Source organism: Hyperoodon ampullatus (genome assembly GCF_949752795.1).
Source record: "Hyperoodon ampullatus genome assembly, chromosome: 2".
In the NCBI taxonomy this organism is placed as follows: domain Eukaryota; kingdom Metazoa; phylum Chordata; class Mammalia; order Artiodactyla; family Ziphiidae; genus Hyperoodon; species Hyperoodon ampullatus.
The window spans coordinates 51,878,047-51,895,176 of NC_136915.1; the positions used below are offsets into that span (position 1 = coordinate 51,878,047).

General features: G+C 39.4%; 1 protein-coding gene across 1 annotated transcript in view; it reads left to right on the forward strand.

Moving 5' to 3' along the window:
* Positions 1 to 4,986: 4,986 nt before the first annotated feature.
* Positions 4,987 to 17,130, forward strand: part of HOOK1 (hook microtubule tethering protein 1) — a gene marked incomplete at both ends in the record, with an annotated part of 67,421 nt that continues 55,277 nt past the window's right edge. The window contains 2 exons of the mRNA XM_079697612.1: positions 4,987 to 5,049; positions 11,712 to 11,797. Of these exons, the coding sequence (XP_079553738.1) occupies positions 4,987 to 5,049; positions 11,712 to 11,797 (149 nt within the window). The remainder of the gene's footprint in view (positions 5,050 to 11,711; positions 11,798 to 17,130) is intronic.

The following is a 17,130-nucleotide window of genomic DNA, read 5'->3' on the forward strand; positions in this document are numbered from 1 at the left end:
CATCTCGGAGTCACTTCTTGCAATTTTTTCTTATAGTATAAATTTAAAATCCCTTGTATTGTAGATGTACATTCATCAGTGACAGAGATGACTTCACCCTTAATTTGAACTTGCACCTGGCTTGAACTTCTTCATTGAAACCCTAGAATAATCTCTTTTTGGGCAACCCAACAGGTTAGTAATAACATCACTTGTAAATACTGAACTAAAATGCATTAAAAAGCAGTATCATTAAGTGATATAAAATCACTTAAGTCTATAAAAGCCCCAGAAGCAAAATTCTCAGTGTCATGCACGGTCTCCAAATGAACATTAATTTCATAACAGGAGTGAGTTCCTGGCCAGGGTGAAGTATTCCCTTTTATACACAGTGGGAAGTCCACATCCTTGATCCCCTTTCTCCAGTTTCTTTCTCAATAGTCACCAGGGCTGAAAATACCTGTGGGGATGAAGTTTGTCCTAACCCCATTACCTAAAAGTTCAGATCTACTGAGTGCCCAAGTCAATTCTGTCCAAGATTGTCTCTTTATCAAAGCCTAAAACTCACCCATGGTTAGTGTTTGGGATTGGTCTTGCTTCCCTAAACCCAGTACAGTATTTAACAGAGCTGGGTACTTGCACTGACTGTGATCACAGGCCTGAGAACTAGAAGCTGTTTTAAACTGTCAATTTTTGTCATCATCTCTCTTCCCTACCTAGGGCTTGTAAATCCCCTTTCCCAGGGCCTGGGCATTCTTATTCCAAAATATCTCCCAGATTCTGAAAACTGTTACAATCTAGAAATGTCTCCTGTTGCATTTAACTGACTGTGGATCTCGATGCTGATCGGATGTTGGATCTTCTGTGTGGGGGAATGCTTCAGGAATGGAGCTTTGCTGGCAAGGTCCACTGGATTGTCTGCTGCTGATATGGTGACTCTGCTAGAATGGCTGCTCTTTTTGAATGTCTAGTTCCATGCCTGTCCAGGCCAGGGTTTTCTTCTAGCTGGTGAACACCCTCAGCCATTCAGGGTATCTACATATCAGCAGAGAAAACCTTAGACTTCTCCATTTTTTCACTCCATGGCTTGTGTGTGCAAGACATAGATTTCCTCTTTACAAGAGAGCCTACTACAATTCTTTTTAAGGTACTTAATCAGGGATTTTCTCCTTTTATCATGTATCCATCCACTTAAAGTCCAATTCAGAGCTTAAAATCTCATCCTGACCTAGTCTTTCTCTTAAAATTTTTTTGGTTTATTTTAAAAAGGTAATATTAGTTCATTTTGTTAAAATAGGAAAATGAAAAGAAATAATCACAGTGAATAACCTCTACAAACATTTTAATATATCTTCTTTCAGTTTTTTTAATGAGTGCAAACACACACACACACCTTAAGACATACATACAGTGTAAATAATAGTTAAAATAGATTGAGCAACTATTATGAGCTAGGAGTTCTGTTAGGCATTTTATATGCATTTGGTCTTCACAGCAACCATATGAGAAAATGTGGAGAGAATTGCTGTTTTTGTTTTTACCTGCAGGCATCCAACTCCCCTACTCCATCCACATGGGGCAACCACTCCATGATTTCAACTTGGGTATGCAGTCCTGGTGGGGCAGCCAGTCGAGGTCCTTTGTCCTCTTCTGGCAAAGGGTTGGACACATATCCCTGATAGACCCATCAGATGCCCTTCCTGCAACTTGAATCTTGAACAGAGTGACTCAGAAAGACTTGCAACCATCTTATCATATTCATCTGGGCGGTGCTCTCCTGAAAAGACTTCTTATAATTTTTGCTACCTAGATCTGATGAGCTGCTCTGGGACCTGCCCTTTCCCATGCACAGTTCTTCAGATTTTTCTCTGAATCTGTGAGATTTTCTACACTTGCAATAACATTGTTTTCTTTATAGTTACCAGGTTTGATTTCACCCACTTACCACCAAAAAAATCCCTAAGCAATATACAAATGTACAGAAATATACAAGTATTATTCGAGTTTACAGATGATAACATCACTATAGAAACTTTCAAAATTATTGTAAAGTGCAAAGAAGGTAAAACTTACCAATTATTCCAAAACCTAGATATTATCATTATTACTATTCACATTTTTGTTTATTTCCTTTAGTCTCTCCTCTCTGTGTGTATATACATACATATATACACACACATGCGTACACAGATATGTGTCTATATATATACAGAGAGAGAGAGAGAGAGAGAGAGAGAAATCCATACTGTATGTACAGATTTGTATCATCACTTTTTTTTGTGTGTGTGTGGTACGCAGGCCTCTCACTACTGTGGCCTCTCCCATTGCGGAGCACAGGCTCCAGACGCGCAGGCTCAGCGGCCATGGCTCACGAGCCTAGCTGCTCCGTGGCATGTGGGATCTTCCTGGACCGGGGCACGAACCCGTGTCCCCTGCATCGGCAGGACTCTCAACCACTGCGCCACCAGGGAAACCCCTGTATCATCACTTTTTAATTTTAATATTATTTTGTAAGCATTTTCCTGAGTAATTAAACTTCTTTCATAATATTTTAAGAGCTCCAATATATTTTATTGTATGGATATATCATAATGTAGTTAATCATTCCTCTTTCAGACATTTAATGGCTGTTTCTTTTTTTGCTTTGATAAATAGCACTGCAATCAACAACTTTGTTGGCATCTGATTATTTTCTTAGAATAGATTCTGGAAGTAAAATTGACTTAAAGGCTTTGAACATTTTAAAGATTGTTGATATCTATTCTCAAAAACTTTTCAGAAAGATTGTGCCAATTTATAATTCCATGGCTAGTGCTTAAAAGTTAGTTTTATTCAATTCTCCAAATATGGATGCTGACTTTTAGGAATGAATGCCAATAGTTGGAAAATAACAGCCTATATTGTATCAGGCATTTCTTTAATATCTTTTTTTTCCTGGTATAACGTAATGCAAGCTAATTTTATAATGAAAAACTTAGAAAAATATTCTAAAATGCTTGTTCCAGTTGTATATGAAAGTGTACTTTACTCTTTTCAACATTGTTTTGTGTTGTTTTATTTCAATGATTCATGCTTTGCACTTTTCTAACTTTTCATATTTGTTTGAAATATTTGTATTTCTTCTTCTCTGAATTCACAATCATGTCCTTCACATATTTGCCCATTAGATCTAGTATCATGAGGACAACTGGGCATCCTTCCCTGAGGATCTATTCTCTGCTTGTATAAAGCCCAGAAGGATAACTCAGTTGCCCCTCATTTACTCTTCTTAAATACTTCAAGTAGCTTAATCACCTGTGGCTCTTAGTAGTAAGTGTTCTCATACACTTCTAAGCATATATGATTGCAGTAACTCATATTTGCAAAGGAGTTTTTAATTCATAAAAATCTTCCACATCCGTTATCATTTTTGCCTCTGTGAGGTATGCAGGGCAGGTTAGCGTCATTAGCATTATTTCAGGAATGTGGTGGTTGGGTTCCAGAGGAGAAAGCTGTCATCATTGCCAGTGAGGAGTAAAGTCAAGACTCAGACAAGGTCTTCAATTCTTAGATCTTTTACTTTTCATTAAGTCATATTACTAATGTTGCTAGTGTCCCGAAGTATAAAATACTCCACACAGGGTAAGAAAGTTCTGGAATAATATTAAGGGACTCAGTAGCAAATGCATGTACTGTATTTTTAGAATGAGACTGATTTATATTGGGGGGCTTTTAATTGCAGTCATTCATCGGTTTTAAACTTTCAGTGTCTAAGTATAAAGATGCAGTAATATAAAGGATCCAGCTGCATTTTTACACAGAGCATGAATTGATGAGTTTATGAATGAGTGAAGTGATGTAAATCAACAGCAAGACTAACAATATGCCAGCCCATTTCAATAGCCTAAGCTATACATCAGTACCTTGGAGAGTTTCCAATTTTACACCTCCCCCTCCCCCATGAACATTCTCAGAAAAGACAAGTTTTCAACCGTTAAAGAAAAATAAGAAGCATTGTACATTGATATTTTCCATGATTTTGAAAAATAGATTATTTCATTTTTCATTTTCCTACCTTTTGCCCCATTTAAAATAAAATTGCCCATGGTTTGTGATCTCATGAGAGCTTATTTGATTTAAGCAGCTTTGTAGTATTTTTCCCCCACAGGAAACACATTTCTTTGCCTTATATGCAAATTAAAATATCGTTTTCTAATGAGAGCCTAGAAGAAAATCAACTCTCCCTATCTGGAGTGGTTTTTATTCACGGGTAGGATCTATTTCTGCAGACGTTGTGGAAGCAGTGTGGGTCTCCATAGCTGTAGCCAGGAGCTTGCCCTACCGGCGAGGAAGGAGGCCAGAAGATGCCCGAGCCGGCCCCGCGTACCCTTAGGCCCCCGCGGCCGCTTCTGCCCTTGGGGCTGTGCCTCAGCAACCCCCCACCACGCACGCGCACTCGCTGCCCCCCACCCTAGCTGCACCTGCCAGGTCATAAACCCCTTGCCACCCTCTCGCTCGCTCTCTAGGAGGCACAGTCTTGTCTCACGTTGATTGGTCGAAGCCCAAGAGGGCGCGTCCAATCAGCAATCCCTCCTGCTCAACCTATTCCCGCTCTTCCCGCCCCCTCCCCGCCCCACCCGTCCCCCTCCGGCACCTATCTTCTTTGTGACTGGTGCGCGCCCAGGTCACTCAGTGCGGAGGGGAGAGGTGTGCCGGAGTGGGAAGGAGGGGTGGGAGGACGGCGGGGAGAGGAAGGGAGGGGAGGGGGCGGGGCTCAGGTGCCGAGCTGCGCGGCCGGGGCCAGACGGGGGAGGGGGCGAACTGCGGGGCGGGGCAGGGGCAGCGGCGAGGAGGGGGTTACGCCGGCGACGTCGGCAGCGCGAGGCTTCGCGCGTGAGCGGCGCGGGCGCTGGGCCTGGCTACCGAGCTTTCCTGTTGGGCGAGCAGGTCCTCAACACCGGCGCCTGGCGGAGCGCGGGGAGGAGGGAGGTTTTGGTGTCAGCGGTGTAGTTGACTGCAGTCCCGGCCATGGAAGAGACGCAGCCGCTTCCGCAGTCCGAGCTGCCACTGTGCGACAGCCTCATCATCTGGGTGAGTACGAGGGGGCGAGGGGGGCCGGGGGACCGCGGAGAGGTCGTGGGGGGTGCCTGGTCACTGGCACCTCTCAGGTGAGCCTGCGGAGCAGCGGGGACCACCTGCGCCCCGGACTCCGCGCATTGCCCTCCGCGCCTCCAGTCGCCCTTGACCGCGAGAGTGCCACCTGCGGATCGCGGGGCAGGTGTGCGTCCGTGAGTGAGTGTGCGCTGTGTTTATGTCTTTGAGGGCGGGGGGAGGGTAAAGGGAGCTCTGGGGGGGCGGGACGGAGGAGGCTCGTCTTACTGCCCTGATCGTGCTCCGAACAGCTGTGGCGGGAGCCAAGCGCCCATCCCTTAACTCCCCGCTCTCCCATTTTCTGCCCCTGCCCTGCGCCCAAGCCCTAGACTTTCTGGGCCACCGACACCCTTGCCTTCCGTCTGCTGAACAGCCTTCCCATAGTGACCTTTGTGCCACTTGGGAGTGAAGACCCCCGCTGAAACCTCCCTCCCACTGCAACCACCTTCCTCTACTTGGACACAGGTGACCAATAGGTGGTTTTAGTTCGTGGATCAGTGCTTCTCCCTGACCCCAGAACATCCATTTTTGTAGAAGCCGCTTAGAAGAGATGTTTCCACGTATTTCCTGCGTGGATCAGAAGATATGTTAGGGGTGGGGGCTCGTATTCCCTTTTTCTCACTGGTTCCCCTCCCCTTCCAATGGACAAGCATTTCCTTAAAGAAAAGAACTTGGCATTTTCGTTTGCACTTTATCCGCGTTTAGTATTTCTGTTAATTTGTTGGGTTTGGACGGGCAGGATCTGCCCCCACTATTCCCGCCAGCAAAACAATGTCTCTGTCACCTTTTGGAGGTGCTCAGCGATCCGAGAGAGCTGACATTCAGGTGTGGCTGCTAACCCACATTGGGCAAGGTTGATGCTCGATGGTCCACAGGGTGCTGTCAATGATGCTCATCCCTAAACCAGTTGTTTAGTTTTGTGTAGGGGACTGTGTGCAGAATGGAATGTAAACACTCTGGATTAGGAGGCGGTAATTCGTTGACGAGATTTCCTGTCTATCTCTCAATGCATGTAATTCAAAAGAATGAGAAATTAAGGAAGGTTTCTGACAATGTGTGAAGTTTATTGGAAATAACCATAATGTAAAGCAACCTTTACACTCTGGAGGTAAATAGCTTTTGCTTTAAGTAGAATGCAATATCTGGAGTTTCTGAGTTAAAAGCAATTAGCTAAGTGTTCATCTGTATTTTCACTTAAAAGAAGTATTGGGATTTAGATGCCATGTTTAAGGCTGTCATGAAACAAGGCAACATTACTTCTAATGATGTGTTTTATTAAACAAGTGACTAATTAAAGGGTGTATCCTAATCTGTTGCATTGTTGCTCTAAACATCTGACTTACCCAGTAAACTTAGTCTTTATGATGTCATTGACTTATATGAGAGTTGGTGGTGAAGTATAGAATTTTCTTGAGTTGTATTTCAAAATATAAAATATTTTGTGATTGTATCCATTGTTTTAATCGGTATTAATAAATAGTGAAGTTCCTACTTTGTATAAGACACTGAGGAAGAAAGATATCAAGAATAATCAAAGAATTTTCCATTTTAATTGGTGTGGTAGGCAGAGCTGTGTATTTTTTATAATGGAAAGTAAAATTCCTTAAAAACTGTAAAAATATTATTCATTTATATTTAATTTTTTTTTTCTGGCTGTGCCATGTGGCATGTTGAATCTTAGTTCCCCCGCACAAGGGATCGAACCCGTGCCCCCTGCATTGGGAGCACAGTCTTAAGCACTGGACTGCCAGGGAAGTCCCATGTAAAAATATTATTTATAATATAAGGAAAGATAAGGAATCATAGATGACAGAGCATAACTGGTTGTTTGCTTCTCCAGTTCTCTCTCAGGCTGCTGAAACACTATGGAGAAGATGGAATTAACGTGCAGACTGTTGCCTCTCAAATGCTGCTACAGCCAAATCCTCCTGTTCCCATACACTGCCCAGCTTCACGATTAACAATAACCACACAGTTCCTCTCTTACTTCTCTTTGCAAACCTTTATCAGTACCCTGTTTGAGCCCCAAACCTTCTCCCCTTCAGGAAAACGACCTCCTCCTTATCTTTGGCTCTGGCTCTAGATCCACCTCTTTCACCTCTTCTAAAACTTTGCTCTGTCATTTATCCCCTTTCGGTATTTTTTTTTTCCTTTCCATTAGCTCTTTCCTCTCCACATGTAAACTTGCTCGAATCTTCCCTCTCTTAAAAAGAAAAACTAAGAGCCGTCACTCCCTATTAAAGCTACACTGTATTCCCCCCCTTCCTTCACAGTCATATTTCTTGCATTTTTAAGTACTCATCCTTTATACTTTTTGAGCTTTTATTTACTCCTCAGCCCATTGCACTTGAGCTCTTTTCTCTAAGGCCTTCACGTACTGGGATTGGCAAACTGGGAACTATTTTATTATCCTTATCGTAATTGATGGCTCCTTTGTGAACTTATCTTCTGCCTTAGTTTCTTAGGTTCCTGCCTCTAGGCTTTTCTTTACCTCTCTGGATGATTCCCAGTGAACTTTGCTGTTCGTCAGCTAGCTGGTCTTACCTCACCTCCCCAACTTTCTGAAAACTGGCTTCATGCCACACTCCTCTGTGCCCACCATGCTGTGTTGACTTTCTGTTTCTTGAAATTAAGCTCTCTCTCTTTTTTTTTTTTAATGCATCAGGGCTTTTTAACTTCTCTTCTCTCTTCCTAAAATATCCTCCTTCTAGTTCTTCCAATGGCTGGCTGGCTTCTCACCATTCAGTTCTTGAGTCTCTTGTCATCTTTCAGAGACAGTCTGTGACAGTGAGTGACCTACCTGTCCCCTACTCCTAATCCATTGTAACCTGTTAACCCCTTTTTGTTGTGTCTGTAACACTTAACATTTTCTCAAGTCATCTCGTTTGCACTTTGGGGTCAGAGCTCTTGTCTGACCTGTTTTCTGCTTTATCCCCAGGAACAAAAACTGACTAGGATCTGCAGTACAACATTGAATCAAAGTGATGATAGTAAATATCCTTGTCTTGGTCCTGACATCAGAGGCTAGTATTTCACCATTCGTTATTCACCACTAAGTATATAGGTTTTTGTAGATACCTAGGATAAATTTTTAACTATTTCATAGAGGATTGATGAATTTCACCAAGTAGAAATCAAGAGAAATGAGTTTTCCAGACACAGGGAAGAACTTCTAGGAGTAATGTAATGGTCTTCTTTGAGGATAGATTGAAAGAAGGTAATGGAAGACACCTTTGTCATGATATCCCTGGACTCTTAATGAATGTGCTCCCTGCCAAGCTAAGTAATGTTACGTGTTGAGGGGAAGTTGTAGGAGATATGAGATTAAAAAAACGTTATGATGGAGGTGAGAAGACAGCTGGTAGTAAACTGTTCTTTCAGTACTGGACATTGTTCTAGGACAATAGAACCATCCTTAACAGATAGGTCATCAAGAAAAGTTGGTTAGGTGAAGAGATGCCTGTTTTGGCAGTTCTTTAAAAGTTATATTTTGTGATTTGGAGCTCACCTTAAAATAATTAGTTCTTAGAAATGTTATACTGCTACTTAGCAAAAAATTCAGGGCTGAAGGATAAATTTGGGCATCATTTACATGGTAGAGAGAGTTTGAAGTATGTGTGTGAAGATAAATTTAATTCTGCCTTTTGGCTCTGTGACATTTGAAAATTTTAAATCTTTGGACTTTAATTTCTTCAATAAAATTAGAGTGCTGGACCAGGCTTTTCTTAATGGTTTACTTGGTTCTTTCATTCTTTGATTTCAACATGCTGGTGAAGGAAAAACTAATACCGAACATATGCCCAAATTACCAAAAAAAAAAAAAAAAAAAGTTGAATCATTTTTATGAAGTTCTTAAAATTCAGAGCAGTGATTCTCTTTCTGAAATGAGCAGCTGAAGGAAGAGAATTTGAGAATAATTTGAGAATAGGGTTGACCCAAAGTTGAGTTTTTGTTGGGTATCACTGGTGAAAACCCCTTTTCTTCCTTGATTTCTTTGACGTTTATATTGAAGCAGTTCAGGAACAGCATTTCCACATTTCTCATTGTTTGCTTTATTTAAAAATAAAGAAGAAAGTAAGATGCTGTTTGCCAGAGCACTGTGTTTAGTGATGGAAGCCCTGTTTGTCCTTTTTGGGTCACTCACCAAAAGACTTTTGCATCTTCACCTCTATGAAGAGTAGTCTGAAAGGGTACGTTTTCTTTTGTTCCACTGCTTTGGCTTCACTCCCCTCACTGAGCTTTATAATTTATTCACACTTCTTGGTTACAAAGTCTTTCAATTTAGCCAAATGAAGTGACGTTCTCTGTTATCTAATTTATTTTGCAACTAGTTTAGAGCTTCCAAGAAATACTTTTCATGGCTGTAAAAAGAAGAAATTGATCTTAATCTGGGCATGGTGGGCCATGAGGCACTCAGTGTATTTACTCCTTTTACATATTTCTTTACTGTTTTGCCTAATATTCTGTGTCTCATGAAATTGTCTTTTTAAAATCACTAATCATATCCATTTTGTAGAAACTTAATGATGTAATGTGTAAGTAGGAACGGTTGAGAAGTGGGAGCCACATTTTACCTGAATGTATATGATTATCTTCCTTTTAAAGATGCCCTGAACCCTGGGGTTTTTCTTCCTTGTACATCCACCCAACTGTAAAATCCTTCTTATTTTATAATTTAAATATTCCATGAATTCACGCTGTCCTGTTAGTCAGCATTACCCTGACTAATCTTAGCATTCCATGTTGTCATAAGGACCATTGCAGGAGCCTTCTAACTGAGCAAACATAAAGCTGCTCTCTCCCATTCTCTGTGTCACTCTTGCTACTATCCAAAACATACTAAAGATGTCTCTTCCTTGTTACTCTTTAGTGATTCTTCATCACCCAGAGCAATGGTTCTAAAGAACTGATGTGCATAAGAATCACTTGGGGATTTTCTGATTTAATTTGTCTGGAGATTCTGATACATGTTGTTCTTAGATGCCACACTTTGAGAAACCCTGACTCATAGCTAATGTGCTAACAGCTGTTGAGTTTGTACCATGTGCCAGGCACTGATCTAAGTACACTGTGTTTGCTAATTTATTTCTCACAACCAACTTGTGAGGTAGAAACTATTCTGCTGTTTCCCCATGATATAGATAATACTGTTAAGGATAATTCCAAGTTTCTTGCCATGACCCCGAGTTCTGACCCATGCCTGTTTTTTACCTCCTTGGTTGTCTCCCTTAACAACTGAACATGCAGAGAAATCCAGCAATACTGAACTGCATGTTACCTAAAAATACCATGTCTTTTCTTGTACTTGTGCTTTTATCATGTTGATATTTCCTGAAGTTTCCTTCCCCTGGCCCTTTCTTTACTCAGGATCATCCACTGGAATCATCTCTAAGAAGTCTTTAATAAGTCTTTAATAAATAAGTCTTTAAGAAGTCTTTAATAAATACAAGCCCTAATTAGGTTAGTTGACTCTTGTATATTTCGGAACATTTTGTGCATACCGCAGTCATGAGACTAGAAGTGACATCTTCTGCAAACGACTTGTGTCTTTTTCTCCTCTCCTTAACTCTGGACTGAAGCTACTTGAGAGTGGAAACCTGGTGTTTTTCCCTTGTAACTCCTTCCTATACTACAGTGCCCTATGTAGAGTAGAAGCTCAGTAAAGTATCTTTATCTTTGTGCTTTGAAAGTAACTGTGTCTAGATTTACGTAGTTTGTGTCATTCTTCCATTTTGTATTAGGATAATGGAGACAGATTTGTAGAATCTCAAAATACAACAACCACTAAAGGTGTATTATGGTGGTAAACTAAGGAATTATAATTGAATAGTAAAGGAGATGAATATGTGAGGGAATAGAGAATCATAGTATATTTAATTTAAGATATTTATGGATTGAGATTAGATTTCTAGAAAGTATATAATCCATTGAGCTCTGTTGCAATTTGCTTTAAAAAAATTCCTCTATCTTGTATTTGCTTATTAGGAAGAGTTGCCACTGTTTCACTTCTATTTTTAAAATGTACATGAATGTTTAACACAGAGAGATTTGAAAAGTTAGTAGCATCTAAAGCCAAATTAGATAGATACAACTTGACGTGATGGGTGGGCCCTGGACTGTTCATGCTCTAAGGGTAACTGTTGGTAACAGGCAGAAGTCCTGCCTTATTTAGAGCTTATTGATTAACTAGGTCGTTTTAGACTTGACATTTTTAGCTTTTGTTTTCCTACCAAATGATATGAGTGAAATTTTAACTTGCAGATGTTAGGTTATCTTAAAGTTCTTTTCCTGATGTTATTCTCCTAAAAATTGACAAAACACAGACTATTACTATCTTAAGAGTTCTACACCTGTTTTTCAGAAATTGAAGTACTTCATACATGACATCAATATGTTTGACTATTAGGTATGATAATGATTTTATGAAATGTTAAGTATTTATTATAAAAATATAACAGTCGTAGAAACGTATTAGTATAATTTCATTTGTTTGGCAGGGTCTATTTAAACAAAACAGTTTTCTCTCTAGTGTTTATTCATATATATAAATTGAGGGGGGAGGGGAGTAAAGCAGTTAAGTAACTTGCTTTATGTCATTTTAGCTGCAGACATTCAATACTGCTGCACCTTGTCAGGATGTGAAACAGCTGACTAATGGAGTTGCCATGGCACAAGTTCTTCATCAAATGTAAGTAGTGTTCCACACTCTTCCTGAAATAATTGTAAACCCAATTTCAAGGAAAATTTAGACTTGTATTCTAAAGGTTATTGAAACTTTATCCTTTCCAGTGATGACAGGCATATGTTGCTAAGGCATTCTTGCATGTAAGGAACAAAAAATTTTACCACCTGATTATTACTTGCTTGTTCATAGAGATATATCTTAATTAAATGAGCCATCAGGATTCTTATCTATTCAAGAGATGTTAATTTTAAACTTGTTCTGGTCATGTTCACAAGTTATAGTTACTGAGAAAGAAACAGGTGAAATGAGTGATATAATTTCTTATACTGTAATGTTTCCTTCAGTTATACTGTTGTCATCTTAAGATATCAATACATGGAGATTATTATTTTTGAGATAATTGAAGCATGAAATACTGGATTTGGAAAAAACATTAAATTTAAAATCTATATTGAATTAATAATCATAATTGTATGAATCCACCAATAATGAAATGTTGTGTAAATGACATTTTAAGTCACAAATGCTGGGTACCTTAACCAGTAAAGTGATTCTGTTTGGGTTGGGCCCCTTTTATATAATTATACAATATCAAAATTTCCTAAATCCATTATTTCGTAATTTTTGCCAAACACTGTATAAGGGTTAGGGTTATAATATCTACAATATGAGTTGTACTCTTAATAGGACAAACAGGGCCTATTCTGTAGTCATAATTTTTTTTTAATTAATTAACTAATTAATTTATTTATTTTGGCTGTGTTGGGTCTTCATTGCTGTGCATGGGCTTTCTCTAGTTGCAGCAAGCGGGGGCCACTGTTTGTTGCCGTGCGTGGGCTTCTCATTGTCATGGCTTCTCTTGCTGCAGAGCATGGGCTCTAGGCACACGGGCTTAAATAGCTGTGGTGCACGGGATTTGTCGCTCCACGACATGTGGGATCTTCCCCGGCCAGGGCTCGAACCCGTGTCCCCTGCACTGGCAGGTGGATTCTTAACCACTGTGCCCCCTGGGAAGCCCTTTGGTCATAATTTATTAATTAATAGTCATACTGGTTTTGTATTAGCTTACTTTCATGGTAATATATCTTCAATGAGACCAGACTCCTATTTCTGCTACATGGTTTTATATATCAGAAATTATTTATTTAATTATTGCCATCATTTTGTAAAGGTTTTTTATGATTGACCTTGAAAAACTCTGTAGATGGATTAGAAAAAATTCTTTACCACTCTTAGAAAAACAACTTAAAACAATATCATAATCTTAGTTACTTGGAATCTTCAAAATGATCTAATTTGAATAGACAGATTTTATGTTTAACTCAAGATTAACACTTTAAAAGATAAATTTAGCATGTTAACATTTTTTTTGGCAGTCATTCTAAAATATGCCTTACTCCCCTGCTTTCTTAAAAATGTTTCTTAATTATTTATTTATACCGTAATTGGTTTCAAAGTGATTTAATTGGTCAGAACTAAGAATTCTGAATATGGTCCTTTCTTGATGATTTGGGAAAGTCATCATTGTTTTTTGTCATTAGAATGTATGACCTGGCCTTTTCTCATTCTTGTGCGTGTTGGTGTAGATGCAGCTACGTTGTTTTGGTATAGGTGTAAGGCCAGTGAGCATTCACTCACTTCAACAGTGCCATCCAAAGATGTCATTTATATGTATTGAAGTGTCTTTAATAGCTTTACACCATAACACAGTAGATGAGACCTGTTTTTACTATTATATGGTGATACATATGGCTCTTTGACCTCCCGTATGCTAGCACTGTACCTGATGTTTAGAGTAGGGTCAGGTCAATTTTAGTTAAACTGTATCCTTTATCACCAACTCATTCTTACATAATGTGTTGGATTCTGTTGTTACTGCTGATCCTCTGTCTCTCTCTGATTTTTCTTTTTTTATTCTCTCTTTTGTCTCTTACTGTCTTCTGATAGCTTTTCTGCAGGAATAATAAAATAGCCAACCAATCAGAAAGCTCTCATTCTTCATAAAACAAATGACAGTGACCTAAAATTGGGCCTAAACCTCTTTTTTGTTTCATTTGTCTGTTTTTGCATGTACTTAGATGTCTACACCTCCTTATCGTATAAGAGCCAATTTAAATTTATTTTTCTTTTTGAACCCCCTTCTTTTTCTGTAAGCTTTTCAGAAGTCTGGATCCAGACAGTGAAACTTATAGCACACATTTTCTCCTAGTTGGGTCAGTGTATAATATTCCTGCTAAAAAAAGCAAATTTTACCTTATTTCTTTGAACACTTCAAAACACTTTATATATGTTCCAATTTATTATGTATTGCGTTGATGGCTGTTGTGACTCACATCAAAGTTGTTACTGAAAATGAGAAGGAAAAATTTGCTTTTTAAGGAAGTAGCAAAATCTAATGAATAATTCTTTCATTAGTTACCTGAGGCAGGTATGCTTCTAAATAATAAAATCTTAAAAATCAATTCTCAGGGCTTCCCTGGCGGCGTAGTGGTTGAGAGTCCGCCTGCTGATGCAGGGGACACAGGTTCGTGCCCCGGTCCGGGAAGATCCCACATGCCGCGGAGCGGCTAGGCCCATGAGCCATGGCTGCTGAGCCTGAGTGTCCGGAGCCTGTGCTCCGCAATGGGAGAGGCCACAACAGTGAGAGGCCCGCATACCGCAAAGAAAAAAAAAATCAATTCCCAAAGTATATGACTTAGACATGGTGAGCCATGGAATTGTTGCTAGGATTCTACAGTTCTTTAATTGTTATCTTAAGTCTTAATACATAATATGTATCTCTTTTTTAAATGCAGAAACTGTTGTTATTTTAAAGACACATGGGGGAAAAATTATAACTACAACTGTATTCATTTCCCATGGTTTCCATAACAGTGTCACAGATTAGGTGGCTTAAAACAACAAAAGTTGTTCTTTAAGAGTTCAGGAGGTTAGAAGTCCTATATCAAGGTATTGGCTGGACTGTGCTCCCTTCAAAACCGCTAGGTCAGGATCCTGCCTTGCTGCTTCTAGTCCCTGGTGGCCCCAGGCATCCCTTAGTTTGAGGCATCATAACTCCAATCTTTGTTTCGGTCTTCACACGGCTGTCTTCCCTCTGTGTCTCTTCTCCTCTTAGAAGGACACCAGTCATAATGGATTAAGGTCCACCCTAATTTAGTGTGACCTCATCTTAACTTGATTACATCTGCAAAGACCCTATTTCCAAATAAGGTTACATTCACAGGTAGCGGGGGTTAAGCCTTGAAGATATCTTTTTTGGGGACATAATTCAACCCATAACAGCTATAAATAGTGCATGCTACTTTTTAGCTTTGTCACTTTAAGCACCAGATAATTTCTCTGCTTTTTTCTGTTGTCTTTGACTAGACATTTTTATGAGAGGGAGAAGAATGAGACAGAATGTAGAATATCCAGAGACCTCAAGTATCATGCACTTACTTGTTCATTCATTCATTCAGCAGATATTTGATCATTTAAAATAATAAATCATGAAAGCCAACATATGAGTATTTACTAAATGTAAGACATGGCTCTATACCCTATACATATGGTATTTCATTTAATTTTTATTACTGTTTTGTGAGGTAGGCATTATTTTTATCCTCAGTTTATAGGTGAGGAAACAGAGGTTTATAAAGGTGAAATGACTTCAGTAAGTCAAATAATGAGTAAAATAGCAAAGCCCAGATTTTTATCACTTTGGCCTGACTCAAGCCAGTGCCCTCAGTCAACTGTAATCATTTCAGCGTAGTATCTTGAACCCCTCCTGATAGATTTTTACTTTGGAGTCTTAATAAATGAGAGGCCAGATGTGCATGTCCAAAGTACAGACCACAATTTGATGTGTTAAGCGCACAAGGCCTTTTGATTATTTACGAAGAATGGTGTCAGGGTGTCCACTGAAGCAACATAGCTATGTTGTGTCTAGTAACCAGTAGGTGTTAATTACTACCTATATTTAGTTGGTAGAATTGTGAAGACAAATACCATGGGTGGAGTTAAAAAATAATCCTGTAGTGTTTCTTACTTAGTTTTATTAGAAAGCAGTTAGACCACATTTCACTTCCTTAGTCTTGCATTCCCTTCTTATTTGGTGTCTCTTAAGTTTCATTGAAGTTCTGGGAAATACTAAAAAAAAAAGAGCTAATTATTGGGGCCAAGAGTCTAGTTAAAGCATGTAGATGTGGCAGTGCAAAAACGTAAAATAAGGATATGTCCTGAATGTTCTGAGGTTGGATATAAAGTTTAATAGTGGGAAAGATAGGTTGCAATTATAATTGTTTGAGAAGGATGGATTTGTTTATAAGAGAACGAGAGTTAGATTTCTATGGAGAAGTTAGAAAGTATTTCTCAGTTAGGGTATTATGGACTGAATGTTTGTGTCCCTTTAAAATTCCTATGTTGAAGCCCAAACCCCCAGTTTAACTATATTGGAGATGGGGTCTATACAGAAGTAATTAAAGTTAAATGAGATCATAAAAGTGGGGAGACATGATCCAGTAGGATTGAACTCCTTATAAGAAGCGAATTCAGAGAGCTCACTCTCTGTCTATAAACATACAAAAAAGAGGTCATGTGAGCACACAGCAAGATGGTAGCAACTAGAGATCTCAGAATGAAACCTACCTTGCTAGCATCTTGATTTTGGACTTTCGGCCTCCAGAACTGTGAGGAATAAATTTCTGTTGTTTAAGCCATCTAGTATGTGGTATTTTGCTGTAGCAGCCTGAGCACACTCTAAGACATAGGGCTAAAGCTGATTTGAGATGGGAAGGAAGACAAGTAGGAATGCAAGACAAAAGGAGGAAACACTAGAAGAGGTTATCTCTAGATCCATTTTCTAAAGGTAATTACAATGGAATTACAGAATTATCGAATCATATATGAAGTTTTTTTTAGGGTCAGAAGACAAGTGTAGTAGGTAGTCAGGGTTCTCCAAAGAAATAGAACCAATAAGATATGTATATATACGCATGTGTATATGTACACACACACACACACACACACACACACACACACACACACACACACAGGATGAGAGAGAAATTTAAGAATTGGCTCATGTAATTGTCCAGGCTGGCAACTCCAAAACCCACAGAGTAGGTAGACCAGCAGGCTGGAGATCTAGGGAGGAGTTGATGTTGCAGCTAGAGTCGACAGGCCGTCTACTGGCAGAATTTACTCTTTCTCAGGGGAGGTCAGTCATTTTCTTAAGGCCTTCAGCTGATTGGATGAGGCCCACCCACATTATGGAGGGTAATTAGCTTTACTCAGAGTCTACTGATTTACATGTTAATCTCATTTAAAATACATCTTCACTACAACATCCAAGCATG